The 18,917-nt window shown below is 52.5% G+C and overlaps 2 protein-coding genes and 1 long non-coding RNA gene across 5 annotated transcripts in view; all 3 read left to right on the top strand.

Annotated features, from left to right (window-relative positions):
• The window catches only part of LOC143155113 (uncharacterized), a 64,686-nt gene extending 57,180 nt beyond the window's left edge, over positions 1-7,506 (top strand). Inside the window, exons 2-5 of the mRNA XM_076327472.1 lie at positions 3,597-3,792; positions 5,949-6,256; positions 6,717-7,053; positions 7,185-7,506. Coding sequence (XP_076183587.1) covers positions 3,597-3,792; positions 5,949-6,256; positions 6,717-7,053; positions 7,185-7,361 — 1,018 coding nt within the window. The 3' untranslated portion in view covers positions 7,362-7,506. The remainder of the gene's footprint in view (positions 1-3,596; positions 3,793-5,948; positions 6,257-6,716; positions 7,054-7,184) is intronic.
• Positions 7,507-10,433: 2,927 nt separating this feature from the next.
• Positions 10,434-11,405, top strand: LOC143143895 (uncharacterized). The gene is made up of 3 exons (XR_012991285.1): positions 10,434-10,844; positions 10,943-11,113; positions 11,183-11,405. It is a non-coding gene; the product is annotated as an uncharacterized LOC143143895 (long non-coding RNA).
• A 167-nt stretch (positions 11,406-11,572) lies between these two features.
• Gaba-b-r1 (gamma-aminobutyric acid type B receptor subunit 1) lies at positions 11,573-18,816 on the top strand. 3 transcript variants are annotated; one of them, XM_076305750.1, is made up of 12 exons: positions 11,576-12,693; positions 12,831-12,929; positions 13,014-13,148; positions 13,217-13,387; positions 13,444-13,942; positions 14,093-14,220; positions 14,296-14,588; positions 14,720-14,963; positions 15,148-15,391; positions 15,479-15,873; positions 15,934-16,093; positions 17,577-18,813. In XM_076305750.1, exons 1-12 carry the CDS (start codon positions 12,556-12,558, stop codon positions 17,594-17,596), a joined length of 2,526 nt encoding a protein of 841 aa, XP_076161865.1. In that variant the 5' UTR covers positions 11,576-12,555; the 3' UTR covers positions 17,597-18,813. The 3 variants fall into 3 exon arrangements, with proteins under 3 accessions (XP_076161863.1, XP_076161862.1, XP_076161865.1); XM_076305748.1 differs by having other exon boundaries at positions 11,573-12,693; positions 15,184-15,391; positions 15,934-18,816; XM_076305747.1 differs by having other exon boundaries at positions 11,575-12,693; positions 15,934-18,816.
• The last annotated feature ends 101 nt before the right edge of the window (positions 18,817-18,917 follow it).

Here is an 18,917-nt window from a genome sequence, read left to right as displayed (position 1 = left end):
TTGCCGTTGCATCGCCTCCGGGATGTTCGAAAAACGCCACGGTAACGTTTCGAACGAGTTTCTTTTTTTTTTTTTCTCGACGAACAAAGCACTCCGCTTCGCTTTGAAATTTTTCCTCGAATCCGACGTTCATTGCTGCTCCAATTACCGGACACCGAAAAGTGATTTACTTTGCGATGGATTTCCGATCATTTTTTCCTCGTTCTCCGTTCGTGAAACGTTTCCGCGTCCGAGCGTATTCGTTTCGAGCGAAACGCGATACTCGGCGATTTTGGGCCGGACGAAAAACCGCGAGACGATCGTTCGTTACGGTCCGCGCGACTTTCATCTTATCGAATCTTGTCGCGAACGGTTCGTTTCGCGTTCGCGAAACTCGGAAATGGTAAAAATCGAGTCACGGTCGAGACAGCGACCTAACGCCATCTGGGACCGCGGCGAACGCCACTCTACCACCTTTATTGCCACCACCTGTCGGTCTAATATATTTCCACTTGCAGGACGGCGCAACGTCGTCCGCGCTATCGGAGGGAGGATATATCCGGTGATGAATCGTACCGGTCGACGAACCCCTTTTTCGCGGGGGAATCGAAGATCGCGTATTAAATTATCGAGGTAATTCACCTCGGAAGCTCGAGGAGGAAGCGGTCGAACTTTACCGGGCTTTCTTGCGCCTCTTTCGTCGAGCGGTCGATCGATCGACGCTTCGAGTGCTCCGAAAGACCACCGAGGGGAGACTTTTCCGTCCTCTGGCGAGAAAAAAAAAATCACCGAAAGCGATCTTTGTCCGATAAACGTCCACGACGCGGTAGGTGTCGTCGACGCCTCGTTGTCGCGTCGGCCCGGTACTCGACCAACGAATATTTTCCGCGTCGCGGCGACCGTTAACGAAACCTCGATCGACGGCGACTCGAAGAACCCTCCGCGGTTTCCACGGGGCCCCCTTTCGACGCCAGCCGATCGTAATTCCTATCGGGCATTAGCCGCGTCCCCTGAGCGTTCGCGGGTACGCGCGCGTAGCCCGCGGCTGAAAACGCGCGGTCGTTCGACGCGGTAACGAGGTACGCGTGGTTCGCGTGGTTCGCGTATCGGGTCCGTTTGCTCGCGGAACGACGAGGGGCTGCGCAAGAAATTCCTCGACTCGGCATTGTCGGGGAATAATTGAGAGGAATTTCCAGGAGTCGTAACGGGTGGCTGCCGGGCTCGTAAACTGGCACGGAAATTCGCGCGATACACGCGACCGCCGTGGACAGTTTCAGAGGGAATTATAGAGTCGTCTAGGGGCAAACGGGCTGAGAAACGACTTTGTTTGCTCGCTACGGAACCCTCGCGGTTAACGGTTCGCGCGGTGACCCGTGCACCGTGCACCGTCAAACGAACGGATTACTTATGCACTTGTTTGCGAGAAAAATTTCAACGAGACGAGACGAGACGAGACGAGACGAGACCGAACGAAACGAGACTCGGTGGCCGCGCTAACGCGCGATATTCGCTCGCTGCGATCTCGAATACCTCGAATACAGCGGATCGATTCGAAAGTAGCGAACGGATACGAAGGTAGGTTCCGCGGAGGGTTTTTGGCGAACGTTCAAAAGAACCCGTCTCCCGGAATTGAAAAGCCGACGATGATCGATCTCGCAGAGTGGTTCGAAATTTTCTGCGTTTTCATCGCACTTTGTTACGAGTAACGAGTTTTTCGTCGTCTTCGACGGAAGGAAAGGAAAAACACCGGGTCGCGGATTTCCGCGCGGAAAGGCGCGTACGATCGAATTTACGGGGATGGGAGTGGAATCTCGCCGGTTCGTCGATCCAACGAAGCGCAAGGAAGACGTTTTGCGGGGTTTCTTCGGGTTCGGCGTTTCGTACCGGGCGAGTGCATTCTCCTTTCGAATTCGACGCAAAGATCGATCGTCGAAAGAGCGTTAGTCGGTCGATACCGTTCCGAGACCGTCTCGTAAATATGGAAACGAAGCGTTGGAGGAAGAACGACGGTGGTCGGTGAACAAACACGGTAGTCGGCGAGGGGAAAGGGCCGAAGGGGCGTGGATTAATTTTTCTCGAGCGTCACGGGGCTCGGAACCCGCGTTTGGTGCGAAACGCGCGGTCGGGTGGTCGCGAATCGATCGACCGGCGGCAAGGAAACATCGAACGGAACGGGTGAGTCACTCGGTGAGTCGTGCATAATTTATTTCGACTCAATTAACGAACGGTCGATTCGGTCGCGCTCGCGTGCAGAAAAAGACCGCCGGTTTCCATAAATAGCGTGCAACCGTCGCGTTATGCAAATCGTACTCCGAAATTGTAAACGAAACGTTGCCCCTTCCCCGCGTTCGGTATCGATTCGCCGTTCGAAATCGCCCGCGCGAATCCCGCGTACGAATCGCCGTCCAGAGCGTAACCGCGATCGCGCGCGTTCGAATTTGCATCGGGGACCTCGACTCGTAGTTTCCGTTTTCCGTTGAGCGAACTCGTACCAACGGATCGAGACCGGAATTTGTTCGCGAGTTCGGAGAGTCGGTTCGAGGAAAACCGGCGCCGAACGTTTCGCGGTTAGTTCGACGCGCGAACGGAAAAGTTTCGAGAAAGGCGGGTGGACGTCCTCGACGTCGTACGCGCGTTCGAGAATTAATATTCGTCGCGAAAACGACGCCGGGAAGTCGCGATAAAGGGACGAACTCCGCGCGACGGTATCTCGCGGATGCGAAATCCTCGAAGCGACTCGAAGGCGCGGAGAAACCATCGTTCGCGTTCGCGAGAGCGAAAGCCGCGGAAGTTTCGCCGGTTTGGCCTCCTCGAGTCGGTTCGAGACACTCGATACGGTCGGTCCGCGGCGAGGAAAGCGCGGGCGCGCGCGCGCGGTCGCGGTGAATCGTTGCGGTTCTTATCGAGTTTCGCTCGAGGCTGCTCGTCGCCGAGTGCACTCGAATCGAAGACGAGCGGATAAAACGAGCGTGGCTCGACTCGCTTTCGAACGACAGCCTCGTTCTCGTTCGTTCGACTCGGGAAAAGGAGAGAGGAGGATCGTCTCGAAGCGGACGAGTTTCGCGATCGCGCAGCAGCTTTCGGCCACTTGGGCGTCCTCGGTGGAACCTCGAGCGCGCGGAACCTCCAGTCGAGAGGATCGTCGATTGAAACCGGGCGGAAACGAAAACGACGTTGCCGTGGTTTCTCGTTCGATTCGAGAACGGTCGCTTTCGTCGGAGACGCAAACGTTCGCGTGAAACGTACCGGAAATATACCGCGGGTTAAATTTACACCGGAACCTGTAGGATAGAGCGCGAACCTCGACGAGCGCGAGGAACGCGGTCGCGAAAAAGACGGATCGTCGGAGCGTTCGCGCGAGGGCCGTAAATAGGAAGGACGCGTCGCGAAAGTAGGCCTCGCTCGGATCGACCGTCTCGATAATTGCGCGAGTCGCGGGTTCCGTTTTCCCGGGACCGTCGAGTTTCCGCGCGATCGTTCGCGGAGACGACGCGAACGAGGTTACTTTCGCGACCTTCCTCGACGAATCTCCGGACCTCGATCCGTCGAATCGATCGAATCGAGAGGAACCTCTCGAACGAACCGAGACTAAAAGACGTTCGAATTTCTGGTTGCAGCTTCGACGAGACGTCGATGGACAGCTGTCCGTTGTCGGCGATCACCGAGGGCAGAGCGAACGATCCGTCGAAGGAGTGCGTCGAGGCCGAGGTGACGTCGCTGGAGGAGGCGAAATCGGTAATAGCGGCTCTGCGAGCGAGGCAGAGGGCACAGGCGCATCAGATGCTCGCCTGGCGGAGGACCCTGAAATTGCAGGTAAGCCGCGGCGTTCGACCCGGACGGGGGAACCGAGAGGAAGACGTTCCCGTAATTACCGTTCCGAGCGTTTCTGCTCGGAAGCCTCGTTCGCTCGGCAAACGATTAAAGCCATTATCTTCTAAAACTTTAAAGAGGAGCTCGCGCGGCCGCTTCCGGGACAGGGCAGACGGTCTCGTGACGCTCGACCGTTCCCCGTCCGACTTCGCGTGACTTCGAACGATCTACGGGCCCTCCGCGAACCGCTCGCGAAGAAACCCTCCCTCGAAATTCACTCCGCTCGCCGAACGGCGCCGGTTCACCCTGGGAAGCGCGCGAACCGACGAAACCCCGACGCGGAAACTCGCCAATTACCGAGACGTCAAAGAGTTCGCTCGGAGTTTCGACGAAGCTGAATCGGAACGATTCGACTTTCACCGGGTAAACGGTTCTTCGATCGAGGAGACGCGGGTTCGACGACGCCGAGTTTCGAGATCGAAATCGTACCGAGAGCTCGAAAACGAAGAGATCCTTCGTACGAACCGGGTCGCGCGCGAGGCAAACTCGAACGAGGGTAGCTCGCGAATCTTACGGTTCCTTCTCCGATATTCGCTAACGAGACTACTCGCGTATTCTCGATCGGTGTACCGGGATCGGCGAACGGTCTCGAGCGTTCGACGAAGGGAGGGTCGGTGGAGAAGGACGCGACGCGATAAATTCGCTGCTCCGAAAAATCGAGCAACGCGGGCGTCGCGCCGGAGACGGAACGCGTCGGCGACGGACAAAGAGGAAGTTTTTCGTCGAGCGGCAAATCGGACGCGATTTCTTTGCCGTTTGTCGGGTTTGTCGTTTCCTCGTGTTTCTTTCGGTCTCGTTCGTTCGCGGGAAACGAGGAACCGTAAAACGGTGGTCGAACTCGCCGCGCCGATCGAGTATCGCGTCCCGCTCGAACGTTGTCGCGTTTACGAAAGATCGTTGATTCGCGGCGGGAGGTTCGCTCTCGATCGTTGCCCTTGCTCGATAAAGGAAAGCCGAAATTGTGCAGCGGCGATGGTCGATGCGTTGGAACGTTCCGGTCGCGCGTAACGTACGTAAACGAGGCTCCGTCCGCGGCGAGTCGTCGAGGATTCGCAAGGTTCGCGGTGCTCGACACGCGAGACTCGCGGCCGAGCGAGATCCTCCACCGGAAGAGAGAGAAGAACCGAGCGGGGGAGACCGAGTTACCTCGACGTTCCGATAAACAGCGCGAGAAGCGTTTAATTGCGACACGGTGGCCCGTTATTGGACGCAACGACCGCCTCGCGAACCAGGCCTAACGGAAGTTGGCTCGTTGTCCGCTTCGAGACATCGAAATTCCCGAGGATTCGACTCCGTCCCGGCGCGTTTACCGGCCCCGATTCGCTTCGTACGAAATTGCCAGAGGACCAAACTCGCTCACCGAGGATTCCTCGAGTTCGACCGATACGGAATCGAGCGCAATCTCGCCGAAAGCTTCGAACCTCCTCGCGTTTCGCACTTTCGCACTTTCGCACTTTCGCACTTTCGCACTTTCGATCGCCGCGGGAATCCTCGGCCAGCTCTCCGCGCAACGTTTCCTCGAATTTTCCCGATGCAGCGCACCAAACCGAGCTACGAAAATTACGAAACTCCTCGCGACCGATGTTACCGTTTCGCGGTAACCGTTGCCGTGGATTCGAAGATCGCGTTCGCACGGGTATTCCGGGGAACCGCATCGGCAATGTTCTTCTCGGATCGTCGATAAGCGAAATAGAAACGGAGCGAGCGATGCGAGCCACGCAACGCGGTCTGCGCGGGCTCTCCGCGATCCTAATTAATTCGGAATTACGGTCGGATCGAAGACGCGTGGGTCGGAGGTGCGGTTGCGACCGCGTTGCTCGTCGAGGCGATCCATTCCGCCCAATTACGATAGCCCCGAAATCACGCGAGCGCGAACGCAATTTCGCCAATTTTCCTCTCGGTCCTGAAAAAATCCACGCACGACGAGCGTTTTCCGTACACTGGTCGTCGATAACGAGCCACCGCGATCGATCGTCGTCGAGCGAGCGTACACCGGAAGGAAGGCAAGTTCCCTCGACGCGAATTATCGATGAACGCGACGTCGATGGCGCGCGACGACTCGTTAACGTTTACGGTGAACCGAACGGTCCTCGTTTCAGGAGGATCTGGTGGCCCGGCTGACGCGGGAGAAGGCCGAGCAGCTCCGGACCTTGTCCTCGCAACTGTTGCTGTTCGAGTCGAGGCTCTGCCGGAAGCAGAAGGAGATCGAGGCCAGCCTGGCGCAACGCGAGTCCATTATTCTGAGACAACAGAGGGTGATTCGACAACTGCAGAGCAGATTGGCGGAAAGGAGCACCGGCACCAGGGACTCGCCACCTTGCGACGCCCTCGATAGATTGGACAGCCTGGGGGACAGCGACAGCGCCGTCGTTCTCGAGGAGGCTGCCGACGACCTCGCGCCCCCGAGGTATGCACCGTCTCGACCCTATCTCGCGAACGTCGCGCCCTCGAGCCGATCTCGAGAGCGAGCTCGACGACCGCGACCGTGACGAAGGAAATCGTTTTCGAGCGCGCGAATCTCCCGGGAAACGATTTCCATCGAACCGCCGGGTTTTTCGGCTCGTCGAAGCAGCGCGACCGCGCTGTTCTTCGATAAGGTACGAGCCACGAGCACCGCTCGAAACGTTCGATTCGAAATATTCGCTCGGTCCGCGGCGGCCACGGGAGATACGAGCGTCCGTAAACTCGGGACGATCCCCGTTGAACGGCGAGCTTCCCGTCCGAACTCGTTTCGTCGAGCTCTCGCGTTATCGGGCTACGAAAATTGAAAAACAACGGACATCGAGGATCCTCGAGGCCCCTCGAAGCTCTCGAAGGGTCGGTAGTCCGATAAAGTTTAAAGGCGCGTTCGATCGTTCTCGTTTCAGGTTTCGTTCGAACATCACCGACGTGACGGTGATTCGATCGGTCTCGGACGCGGTCGAGCCCTCGAGCAAATACTCGTCGATGCGACGATGCAACGGGTTCCTGAGGAGGCCGGAAATCCTGGAGACCGTGTACTCGGTCGAGGAGGACGCCGACAGCGAGAACAATCAGGACCCGTCGGAATCGACCGAGAACTCCGAGTGCGAGGAGAGACGGACGAAGAACTTGGGAAACGGGAAGGGCAGGCTTCAAGATCTCTACGGCAGCTTCGAGAGACTCGCTCAAGAGGCGGATTCACCGCCGAGCGAGAGGCCGAGGGACGAGAGTCAGCAGGCGCAGGTAAACTCGTCGGTCGATCGTTCCTCTCGGTAACGGGAACACCCTCCCGGACGAGATCCTCCGAAACCCGCGTAACCTGGCTCGATCCGGTGTCGTTCGCTGATCCCGCTCTTCCTCTCGATCGTTTCCAGGTCACGTACAACAGGGTAATGAGCAATCACAGATCGGTCACCAAGCCGAAAGACGTCAAGTACAAGAGGATAAACAAGGCAAAGTCGAAGAGTCTGGAGGAGCTGAGGGGACGTTTGAGAAATTGGGTCGAGAAGGGGAACAAGATCGCTATATCGTTGGATCAGTCTTACGCCTGAACGGAACACCCCTACCTCCTGAGAACCGTATCCTAGGAATTATTTCGAGACGGCGATCCCTCTCGACCGATCGTTTCGCTCTCGCGAGTTTCCTTCGGGAACTCTCGTCGCTCCGTGTGATATTTACTTCTAGGGTCTCGAGAATCGCGTCGCAGAGCACGCGGACGCGTAAAACCGGACACGCGGACGATATTTTCAACCACTTGTGATACACGTAATGCGATTTTATTCTAAGACGACCGCGGTCCTCTCGGCGATGCCCATTGTCGCGAATCGAATTCGCGAGATTCAGAGGTTGCCGGAGGAGGAGAAAGAAGTGGAGGAGGAGGAGGAGGAGGAGGGGAGAGGGGAGGGGTACGAGGAGATTGTCGGTCGCGTGGACAACGCGGAGCAATCTCTCTCGGCGAGATTGTTTCCTCTCGCCTCCGTCTTTTCTTCCGCGCGAGCGTAACGTCGCGTCGCCGCGAAACCGCGTTTCCCAAATTGTACGATCAACAATTCTATCGCGTTCTCGCCGCAAACATTCGATTATTTCCCTTTCGGTGAGACGCGGAAATACACGGTACATTATTCTATATATATATATATATATATCTCGTGAGGGAACGTTAGGCATTCGGGGAGGTTACGAAAATGCGCTCCTTTTGTAATAAAAGTGTAAAATATATTTAAAAATTGAGCTCCACACTGTACACTGTACGCTCTAGACTCGACGCTGTACACTCCACGCGCCTCGATTTTCCGATCGCGACTCCTCCGCTCTCGACGAAGCCCCTTTTCGGCCGGCTCGTTCGTCCGCGAAAGCCTAAAACTCCGGACGCGTTCGCAGAATCCGTTCGCGGTCTGGCAACCGACTCGCTCGTTCCGTTTCTTTCTCGTTTCCCGCGAAGCTGCGCGACGTCGAACGGGGGCAAATGGCCGTGCGATCCGTTTCGATGAAAGGGGAAGGGATCTCGTACGCGCGATCGCATCGTCGAACAGGCGTCTCGGCTCAATTTTTGTAAACGCTGTTGTTCGAACCGATCGAGGCTCGTCGACGACCACGCTCCCGCGAGAAAATATGCGCGTCCGATAAGCGTGTTCTTTCCTCTAAACTGTAACGTACCCGCGTACACGCTTCCGAACGAAGAGGAACGCGTCGCTCTTCGCTTTTCTATCGAGATTTCGTTGCACACTCGCTCACCGATTCGTTCGAGCTGGTCGGAGTAACCAACGTTTTCCATCGCGGACGAAATTATCGACCAAACGTTAACGCGTTCGTTGAAACGTGTCGATCGTCTGTAGTTGCTAGAGAAAAATTCTACGCTTCGTTCGATAAACGTAAAGAGCCGCGCTCGAGATCCCATCGAGGAATTAGCAAACACGAGCACCGGTGATACGGTGATTCGACCGGCGGTCGAATTCGATAAATAGATTCTATCGCGTTACCCTTTCGACCAGCTCGATCGTCGAATATCCGAAACGGAGATAATCAATATTTCTATATATATATATATACATATATACGATGCATTTACAGAATATCCAACTTGGGACGAATTATTTTTCGAAATTTACAAAAATCTCTTCCGACGCGATCGCGATCATTCGGGAGACACGGGTCGCTCGGTAGCGTAACGATATTTTTCGATCGTTGTACGCGTCGCGTACCACCGTGTACGACCGCGAACGAACTCTTTTGTTCGTCGATGAGAGAGACGGAGAGAAAGAGAGAGGAGGAAGCGCGTGATACCGCACGCGTCGTTCCGATCGAGGCGAGGAAGATTCTTCTCGCGGGTACCTGTTCTTAATTTTAAAGTCTACGGTAGAGCGTTTTCTATTTCCGCGTTCCGTTCGAGACGAATGGTTTTTCATTCACGATGCGCGTGTTCTCGAACGGGAAATGGTACAAGGAAGCTATCGACAATCTCCACTTTTCGAAGAGTAACGAGAAAACGCGTCTCGTATCGACGAAAGAGACCGATCCCCGGTTCTTTCGCCGATAGGACGAAAGAATTCTTTGCGTAATATTTCAATCGAGTCAAGACACCTCGAAATTCTGCAAGATTATCGTGTAGATAGGTCGCGTTAGCCAAGTACGATAAATTTTAACGATAGATAATCGAGTTTTATGTTCCTGTAGGCTGCATAACAGCCACCGAGAGATCTCGTGCATAATATATTTGCGCGCTTATAAATGCATATACTTATAAATAAAAGTGCATAATGTATATGAAATATTATATAAAAGCGTGTACTCGAGTCTACCGTCGATCATCGAACGAGAGAACGAACACCGTGAACGACGCGCGCGCACCGTTGCAAAGTCACGGTCGCATCGGTCGCAGACGTGCAAGTATACACGTGAACAGACGCCGCGAACTGGCGCGTAAAGAAAGTCGATCGTTATTTTAATTTATGTAAAACATTGTAACGTGTATACCGTCGCTTTCTTAGCAAATTAGTAGACTGCTACCGATATCGATAATTACCGCATTATTATTTTAATTATTATTAAATCTCAAATAAATTATAATGCCGACTCGTTGCGCGATTCATTTCCCCCGTTCTTTCCCTCGAATTTCGAACACGGCCGAACTCGGAATTCTCCGTAAACGATCGTTCGTGCAATGATCGCGGATCGCGTCGACTCCGCGGAGCGTATCGCGTAAAATTACGAAAATTTAGCAAGAAACCGGGCGATGCGCCGACACGACCGTTCGTCGAAAAAACGCCCGAACCGATTTTTCGAGCAACGCCATCTACGGTAAAACGTCCAAGTTTGTAGAGAAATGGTTTCCATTTTTGCAACTAGATGGCGCCACGAGTCTCGACGACGCGATTTTCGCGCCCCCGAAGAAAAAATCGACGGCGACATCTAAGCGCGCGCGTTGAAACTGTTTCTCTGCAAACTTGGCCGTTTCTCCGTTGGCGACGCTGATCAAACTTTCTAAATTACTTCGGTCCGGTCTCCGCTAGATGACAGCACGTGTACGTCCAGAGTCGTTAAGAAAACGAAACGACCAAGACTCGTCCCTAGGCATCGTTTCCGATTCCATCGAACCTATCGGTGGTTGTCCAAATTAGCGATGTTTTACGAGGTTGGTATTTCTGTGTCTCGAGGTACGTGCTACGTTTCGTGCGCGACTCCGATTATTACCAAAATAATCGGGGGATTGCGCGAAAAAGTAGTACGAGTACCCTTTTCGAAATGCGAGATAAGTATAACGGACGTTGTTACCAGAGATTTGGTTCTTATGAACGAAAAATGAAGGTATTTTTAACCGCAGAGATATCCATTGTGCCCGTTGGAAGCTGTAAACGAAAGAAACGTGCTTCTACGTGTTTTCGTTTTCGACTGGCTCGACGTTGAACGTTGGTTAACTTTGACTACGTAACCGGCGTTGGTTCGTTTATTAGCGACAATAACCTTGTAATTCTTCTTGTAAATTCTTCCATGAATTCGTCGAATGTAAACAACGGATTTGGAAGTTACGAAAGACGGTGAGTTGTAACGTATCAAAAGAAATTTTACGTATTCGTTGCATAGCATTTGTGGTTTCGATTTAAAATCACTCGATTGAACTTCTCTTCCCATCCAGATGATTCGACGGAGCGACAGCAAAGACGTTCAAAGGATGCCCGAAGAGACACAGCGGTAACCAAAGGGAAAAGGAAAAGGAAAAAGAAACCGAATACTCCCGATGAAACAACGAGAGTGAAAACGAGGAATGGTCAAACAGTTTACAGCTATTGATCTTCTCTTTGTAAATGTATTTGCCCATTTTTAGAAATCGGGAGACCAAAATTTGCAAACAACTCGTATAGCTTCTCCCTTATAGGTAGTTTCCTGCCTCTACGAAACCTATCTGTACGGCGAATAAAACAATGTACGTCGCCGTAGCTTTAAAAAACCAGAGGACAAGAGAGTAACCGACGAGAATTCCCAATTTCGAATTTTGAATTGGACAGGGACGAAGAAACTGGTGAAGATCGATACGCTCTAAAGTTTCTTGCGTGTGTATATTCTTTTTAAGTACGCTTTAAATAAAATAATATTCGAAACGTACTAGTACATTTACTCGTATAATTGGTACGAGCGCGGAAAGTTTCGTGGGAAACGGAAACGAAGGAAAGTGCTCGGGTTACGAATTTCAAAGTATCGTTACGACTTAATTTTACTCACTGTTTCTCGAAACGGAGCTTTCGTCGCTCGTACCACATTTACGCGCAACCCGTCGATCGATTCTCGACGAGTTCGGTTCTAATTCCTACGCGTAACGGCGCTGATTTTTTATTTCCGCCCAATAGATTACGTCGGAAGCGAAACAAACAAGCTGAAACGGTAAGGGGTCTAGCTTGGCTCTGATTCGCGCGACGCTAAAAAGCATTGTTCGCAACGTCTATAGATCGTACCTCGTCCGTGTTGGACTCGCCGTTCCGAGGCACAGGTTGCGCAGCGAAATCGCGGATCTTTCTCGAGGTCGGGAGTTTGGTTCGCGCGACGCGAATTCCCCGAAGGATCTCCTCGATCGAACGAAGCTTTCGCGCGCCCCACCGGACGCAAAGTCGCGATCGATCGATCGACGACCTTCGAGCACCGTTCGAAATCCAGAAATTCGATACCCAGCGAGAACGGTCGAACGCGATTCGAAAGAGCGTTGGATTGTACGGTGTAGTCGTGCAACGCGTAGGTTTATCGGTAAAGAGTAGCAAACACTCGTAATACGTTTCGGACGTAGTTTATTTCTCGAGTCGCGGTGTGTACGTTTCGAGCCACCCTGTATATTGATTTTCTGGTCGAGAGCCGCCCTATCCCCACTACGATCCTCGGTAGCCGGGATGAAATCAATAGGAAGTTTGCGCGAACGCGTTCCGTGCTCGTTGAATCCATTCGCAGGCTAAATTCGCGGGGTGTTGCGCGCGCGAGGAGGAGCGTACAGGTCCGGTGAACGATGGAGAACGCGGACACACGGTGCTGAACGTCGCGGATCTTCGCGAGGCTCGACGAAAGCGGGATCGTCGCCGCTACCTCGACTCGCGTAAACGATCGACGACCACGACCACGACCACGATGGCTACGCGACGCGCAACGAAAGTAGGATTTTCAGCGTCGTGCCGCCGAGGCGTGTCGTAGACCACAAGGGGAACGGAGAGACCGTTTTGTCTGATACGTTTCTAGCCAGGTACGCGAAACAATCTCCCGAGCCGCGCGATGCTGAAGCTACTGACGATTATCGTAACGTGGACGGCCGTGATCGAGGGTTCGTTACCGCCCGACGACGGGGACAATGTGTTGCACATCGGTGGCATATTCCCGATTGCGGGAGAGGGTGGGTGGCAGGGTGGCCAGGTGAGTAACGATCGCCCGTTCAACGTCGACCAGGAGCTCGACCCTGCGTCGCTTCTCTTTTTTCACACTTTTTCTTGCTTTTCCCCATCCTCGAGGAAGATCGCTTTCTTCTTTCGAACTTGTTTCCCGTTTAACAGGCTTGCATGCCGGCCGTGAATCTGGCCTTGGACGATGTCAACCGCGAGAAGAACCTGTTACCCGGTTTCACGTTGAAGGTCCACTCGAACGATAGCGAGGTACACCGAGCAACGCTTTCGTAAACTTTTACGAGAAACCTAAGACTTTCTCGAGTCCTCGACTATTTCGCGCGCCTGTTTCAGTGCGAGCCGGGACTCGGTGCTTCGGTGATGTACAATTTGTTGTACTACAAGCCGCACAAGTTGATGCTGTTGGCCGGATGCAGTACGGTCTGCACCACCGTCGCCGAGGCGGCGAAAATGTGGAACTTGGTGGTGGTGAGTACTTTCCACGGGGACTATTTTCGGTCCGGTGGCCAGGTAATTACGTTGGTGATTCTTTTCAGCTGTGCTACGGTGCCTCGTCGCCCGCGCTCTCCGATCGAAACAGGTTCCCGACCCTCTTCAGGACCCACCCGTCGGCCACGGTCCACAATCCCACGAGGATCAAATTGTTGCAAAAGTTCGGTTGGTCTCGAGTGGCGATCTTGCAACAAGCCGAAGAAGTGTTCATATCGGTAAGTTTCGCGCGCTGGTTCGGACCGGGCGAACTGACCGACGCGTTCTTCGACAGACCGTGGAGGATTTGGAAGCCCGTTGCAAAGAAGCCGGAATAGAGATAGTCACCCGTCAGAGCTTTCTCTCGGATCCGTCGGACGCGGTGAGGAATCTGCGTCGCCAGGACGCGAGGATCATCGTCGGGCTGTTCTACGTGGTGGCCGCGAGACGGGTGCTCTGCGAGCTCTACCATCAGAATCTCTACGGCAAGAGTTACGTGTGGTTCTTCATCGGATGGTACGAGGACAATTGGTTCGAGGTAAATCTCGACAAGGAGGGGATCACCTGCACCAAGGACGAGATGAGGAAGGCCGCGGAGGGACACTTGACCACGGAGGCTCTCATGTGGAACCAGAACAACGACACGACCATCAGCGGGATGACCTCCGAGGACTTTCGACAGAGATTGAACAGAATGCTGAAAGAGGATGGTTACGACATCGACAACAACCGGTACCCGGAAGGATACCAAGAGGCACCCCTCGCTTACGACGCGGTTTGGTCCGTCGCGTTAGGTACGAACTCCGATTGTTTCTCGATTAAGAGTCGCGAAAGAATTCGACCGCTTTGATCGAATTTTTCCTCCACCCCTCCTCCCTCGCCTCCTTCGCCCTCCCTGTCCTCCTCGTCCCGCTCCTCCTCTTCCACCGCCCCTCAAATCGCAGCTTTCAACAAAACAATGGAGAAGCTGAGCAAACAGGGAAAGAGTCTGAAGAACTTCACCTACATCGACAAAGAGATAGCCGACGAAATATATTCCGCGATCAATTCCACTCAATTTCTGGGTGTCTCCGTACGTGTCTCGAACAAATAGAATGGAGGGTAAGTTTCGAGCGGCGGATCTCTGATCGATTCACCTTGTCCGCAGGGATACGTCGCGTTCAGCTCGCAAGGCGACAGAATCGCGTTGACCCAAATCGAGCAGGTGATCGATGGAAAGTACGTAAAGTTGGGATACTACGACACGCAGAGCGACAATCTGACGTGGAGGAACATGGAACGTTGGATCGGCGGTAAGGTGCCGCAGGACCGGACGATCGTCAGGACCGTGTTGAGGACGGTCTCGCTGCCTCTGTTCATATGCATGGGGACTATATCGTCGGCGGGGATCGCGATAGCCGTTGGACTGATCGTTTTTAATATCTGGAACCGGCAGAGAAGGTACCGTCAGTTGGTCGTTCGTCGGGCGCGTTTCGACTCTGTTCTCGAAGAACGTCCGTAAAGCAAGGTCGAAGCGTTCTCCGAGAGGAAAGCGTTTCCACGTTGGTTGTACGCGTCTTGTTCGCTCGCAGCGTGATCATGTCGTCCCATCCCGTGTGCAACACGATAATGCTGGTGGGCGTGATAGCGTGCTTCGTCTCGGTGTTCCTTTTGGGCATCGACGGTAGATTCGTGTCGGAATGGGAGTACCCGGCGGTCTGCCAAGCGAGAGCCTGGATGCTGTCGACGGGTTTCACCCTGGCGTTCGGCGCGATGTTTAGCAAAGTGTGGCGGGTCCACAGGCTTACGACGAAAACGAAAGCCGATCAGGCGAAGGTGAGACGAAACGACCGACGGCGTCGGTCGTTCGATTCTAAATCGCTTTGGCTAAATCGGTTCGACGATTAACCACGTGGCAACTGTTTCTAGTCTCTCACACGCAGTCTGCACCGCCCCTGCATGGTTCGGCAGATCCTGCTCGTACGACCCTGGTCTTTAACGTATTCTCGATTCTTTTTAGTTGTTCATGGCTAAACAAAAAGTTTCGTCCATACAGAAGAAAATCCAACCGTGGAAGCTGTACACGATGGTAAGTGGATTGTTGGCGATGGACATTGTGCTTCTGGTCTCCTGGCAGGTGCTCGACCCTCTACAGCGTAAGATCGAGACCTTCCCGATGGAGTCGTCCCCGTTCGGCGACGACGACGCGCGGATCAGCCCCGAGTTGGAGCACTGCGAGAGCGTGCACAACAGCATTTGGCTCGGTGAGTTCGTCGCGAGGGAACCACCGCGCAACCACCTCTCTTCCCGTCTCCTAATAACGATAATAACGATCGATGTTCGTTCTTCAGGTTTGGTTTACAGCTACAAGGGGATCATTCTGGTGTTCGGGCTGTTCCTGGCGTACGAGACGAGGAGCATCAAAGTTAAACAGATCAATGATTCCAGATACGTCGGGATGTCGATATACAACGTGGTCGTCCTCTGTTTGATCACAGCGCCGGTGACGATGGTAATCGCGAGCCAGCAGGACGCCAGTTTCGCTTTCGTCGCGTTGGCCATCATTTTCTGCTGCTTCCTGAGCATGGCGTTGATCTTTGTCCCGAAGATGATCGAGGTGATCAGACACCCGAAGGACAAGGCCGAGTCCAAGTACAATCCGGACGTGGGCGTGTCCAAGGAGGACGAGGAGAAGTACCAAAAGCTCGTCAGCGAGAACGCCGAGCTTCAGAAGCTGATCGCCGCGGTGAGCGAGTCCCCTTTCCGTTCTTCGAAACGCGAACCTTCCGTTCACTCGTTTTTCCAGAAGGAAGAGAAGATCAGAGCGTTGAAGCAGATGCTCGCCGAACGGGACGCGTCGAAGGGCGGCGGGGGCGGGGGCGGGGGCGGCGGCGGAAACCTGGCCAAGGACTCGCTGATCGTGGCCGACTTCGTGACCGGCGAGGGCACCTCGGACAGCGCAATCGGTGGGGGCATTTCTGTTTATACGCGATCGTCTCGAGCTTCTGCCTCCGACTTGGAGTTCTCGGATTCGTACTTGTAGACCCGCGGGCCGGGAATCGGTTACGAATTTACGGAACCTGGGACCTAGCCACATGGACAAAGCTATATACCGCTTCGTTCGGTTTTACGACTCCCTGGTAGAACCTACGGAATCTCGCGCAACCTACCATCCTCGCTCGCAAAATTTCTATTTTCACCGAGTGATACGCGAATACTCGACGCGTATACTCGATCGCGCACTTTTCGAATCGAACCGCGGAGGAAAACGGCGCATCGACCTCGCACCGAGGAACGAAAACCTCCTCGCGCGCTCCTCCGTGTCAATGTATTCGGTGTCTAAACGTATAAATGTTTGAATGTATGTGTACATTTATCGAGTAACACGTATGCGTATGCGTAGAGATGATCGTAAACTAAATGTGAGTAGTGGAACGTTTCGATGCCAAGTATCGCTTAATCGCGGATCGAAAACCGGCCTACGAATGTTGAGCGCCGGTCTCGTATCGACAACGACAATTTTCGTTACCTCGAGAGTTTATCGCACAGTTGCAGACATTGCCGATTATCGAGATTTTATTACACGATATATTTGTACAGAGAAATTTTATCGGACGAGTCACGAGTAGGCGCAATTTTATCGGAGTTTTGCGCACCGAAGAATCGATTTACGCGGACACGGACCAAACGCCTCGTGAAATGTTTACCGATCGTTAGTTTTCGAATACTTTACGCGGAACACCGAACTCGGTCGCGCGTTTCGTTGCCGCGAACCGCGATCGAGCCGGAGCACGGTGAATTTTTCGCCCACGATTCGCACGGGTCCAAAAACGAACAAACAAGAGAGAGAAGAATCTTTTTCGGTTCACCGGGAACATTTCGAATCGTGTACACAGTCCGCCGCGCGACGATCAGATGCAACAGCGTCCGATCGCTCTTCGAGTTGCTACGGACATCGCGAACGTTCGTTTCTCTCTCGGGCCTAGAGTTTGCATCAACATTCACGCATGATTTACAGCAATTGCAGTTAAATCTCGTTAGACAATTGCACCACCTGGTCGTTTCCGAATATGCGAGTCGATGCGAACCTCATGAAGTCTGCTCCCAAATTGCACGGAAAACTCTCTACGCTAACGGCGCGCGAGAATTGGCGATCATCGCGTACAGGTGACGTTCGATCGCGGACAAACGAGTATCTATCTACACGTGCTAACGAGATTTAAACGCTTCAACTGTTGCGCCATTCATAAATAATTTGGGAGTCTTGATGAGGTAGATCGACGCGATTTAGGACCACGCTCGATCGCGCTTGTTCGTTCGGTCTTACGACTCGAAAGATCGACTCGGGCCGACCGAAGCAATTATTTATGAATGGTCAAAATAAAATCTGAACGCTTGTTCCGCCATGGTGTTCGAAGGATTATCGCTTTTTTCAATTCTTCTTTCTAGAAACGGACCAGGTCGGCTGAAAACGCAAGAGTCCCGTCGATTAGGACGACGAAAGCAATATACACGTGCGAACGGCTAAAAAAAAAAAGCCCACGACAAAGCTCTGTTTCTCTTTCTGTCGTACATTTCTCTTCTGAAACTAGCATTAAATGTACACGCGCGCGCAATTCCCCACGGAACTTTGGACTCTTATTTTCTAACCGGGAGAAACCGGGGCTCGTTGCCGCGCGCACCGCAGAATCACGGAAGAGATCTCTCTCTCTCTCTCTATCTCTATCTATCTATCTCTTTGTATCTCTATCTCTCCCTAAAAATTATTTTAAAAATATTACGAATATGCTTTTGGAATTGGTCGACGTCACGTCTTGGTCGAAACTCGAGATATCGTTCCAAAAAAAGAAATATTCGGAAAATACTTTATTCGAGAGGTTAGCCTCGAGGACTGCTTTACATTATTGAGGAGAGGATAATGCGATTTGACTGCAATTCAAACTTTATCGGTATACAAGATGATTTATGTATGCGTATAACGTAGATTGGATAAGCCACGAAGCACAAGTTTTTCGTACGTGCATTTCAATTTCGCCACTCTACGTGTACATGGTGTTTAGAAAGACTCTACGAATGTTTCTGTTGAATCGTTTTTAGCGTAATCGTCATCGTTGCGCCCATCCATGGTATTTTTTACTGTACTTCTTCGATCTACTGTCTCGCGGATACAGCGCTTGACTGCAATTACTATACTATATATACATATGTATCATTATAGATGTCTATGTAGACACGTATTGATACATATGTATACGTATATAGTCTTATCGAACTGTTAAAGAAAGTATCATATATATGTACGTTAGAATATGGAGATATATTTATTTTTAAGTTTTTAAATTATAAAATTCGTTAAAAATTCAAATATTGTATCTGTTATTGAAAACCCTGCGCTCATCGAACAAGTTCCCGCTCTCGTTTCGATCGATCGTTCGTGCTCACGATGCTCCGCTTTCGAGCTCGATATCGAGAGATCGAGCCACCGCGGTTAAAATGACCAACTTTTTACGAGAAGTTTACCGACTTCTTCGTCTCTTCGAGACATTGAACTGACACGAACGATTCTTTAAAGAAATACGTATATTTAATACATCGTAGATACATATGGCGATTACGAAAATATGTAGTACAAATGAATATACGATTGTATTAAAAAGATAAGTCAAATAAACTCGATTACGATTTAACAGCGAGTTTGTAACGTGTATTGTGACAGTTTGTAAAATTAAAATGTTCCGTTGCGTCATGTGACACGAGGTCTGCGCATAAGGGGGAATTTGCGTTCGTGGC

Source organism: Ptiloglossa arizonensis, chromosome 2, assembly GCF_051014685.1.
Source record: "Ptiloglossa arizonensis isolate GNS036 chromosome 2, iyPtiAriz1_principal, whole genome shotgun sequence".
Taxonomy (NCBI): domain Eukaryota; kingdom Metazoa; phylum Arthropoda; class Insecta; order Hymenoptera; family Colletidae; genus Ptiloglossa; species Ptiloglossa arizonensis.
The sequence above is the reverse complement of the archived record's forward strand: the minus strand, read 5'-3'. Positions and strand labels throughout refer to the sequence as shown.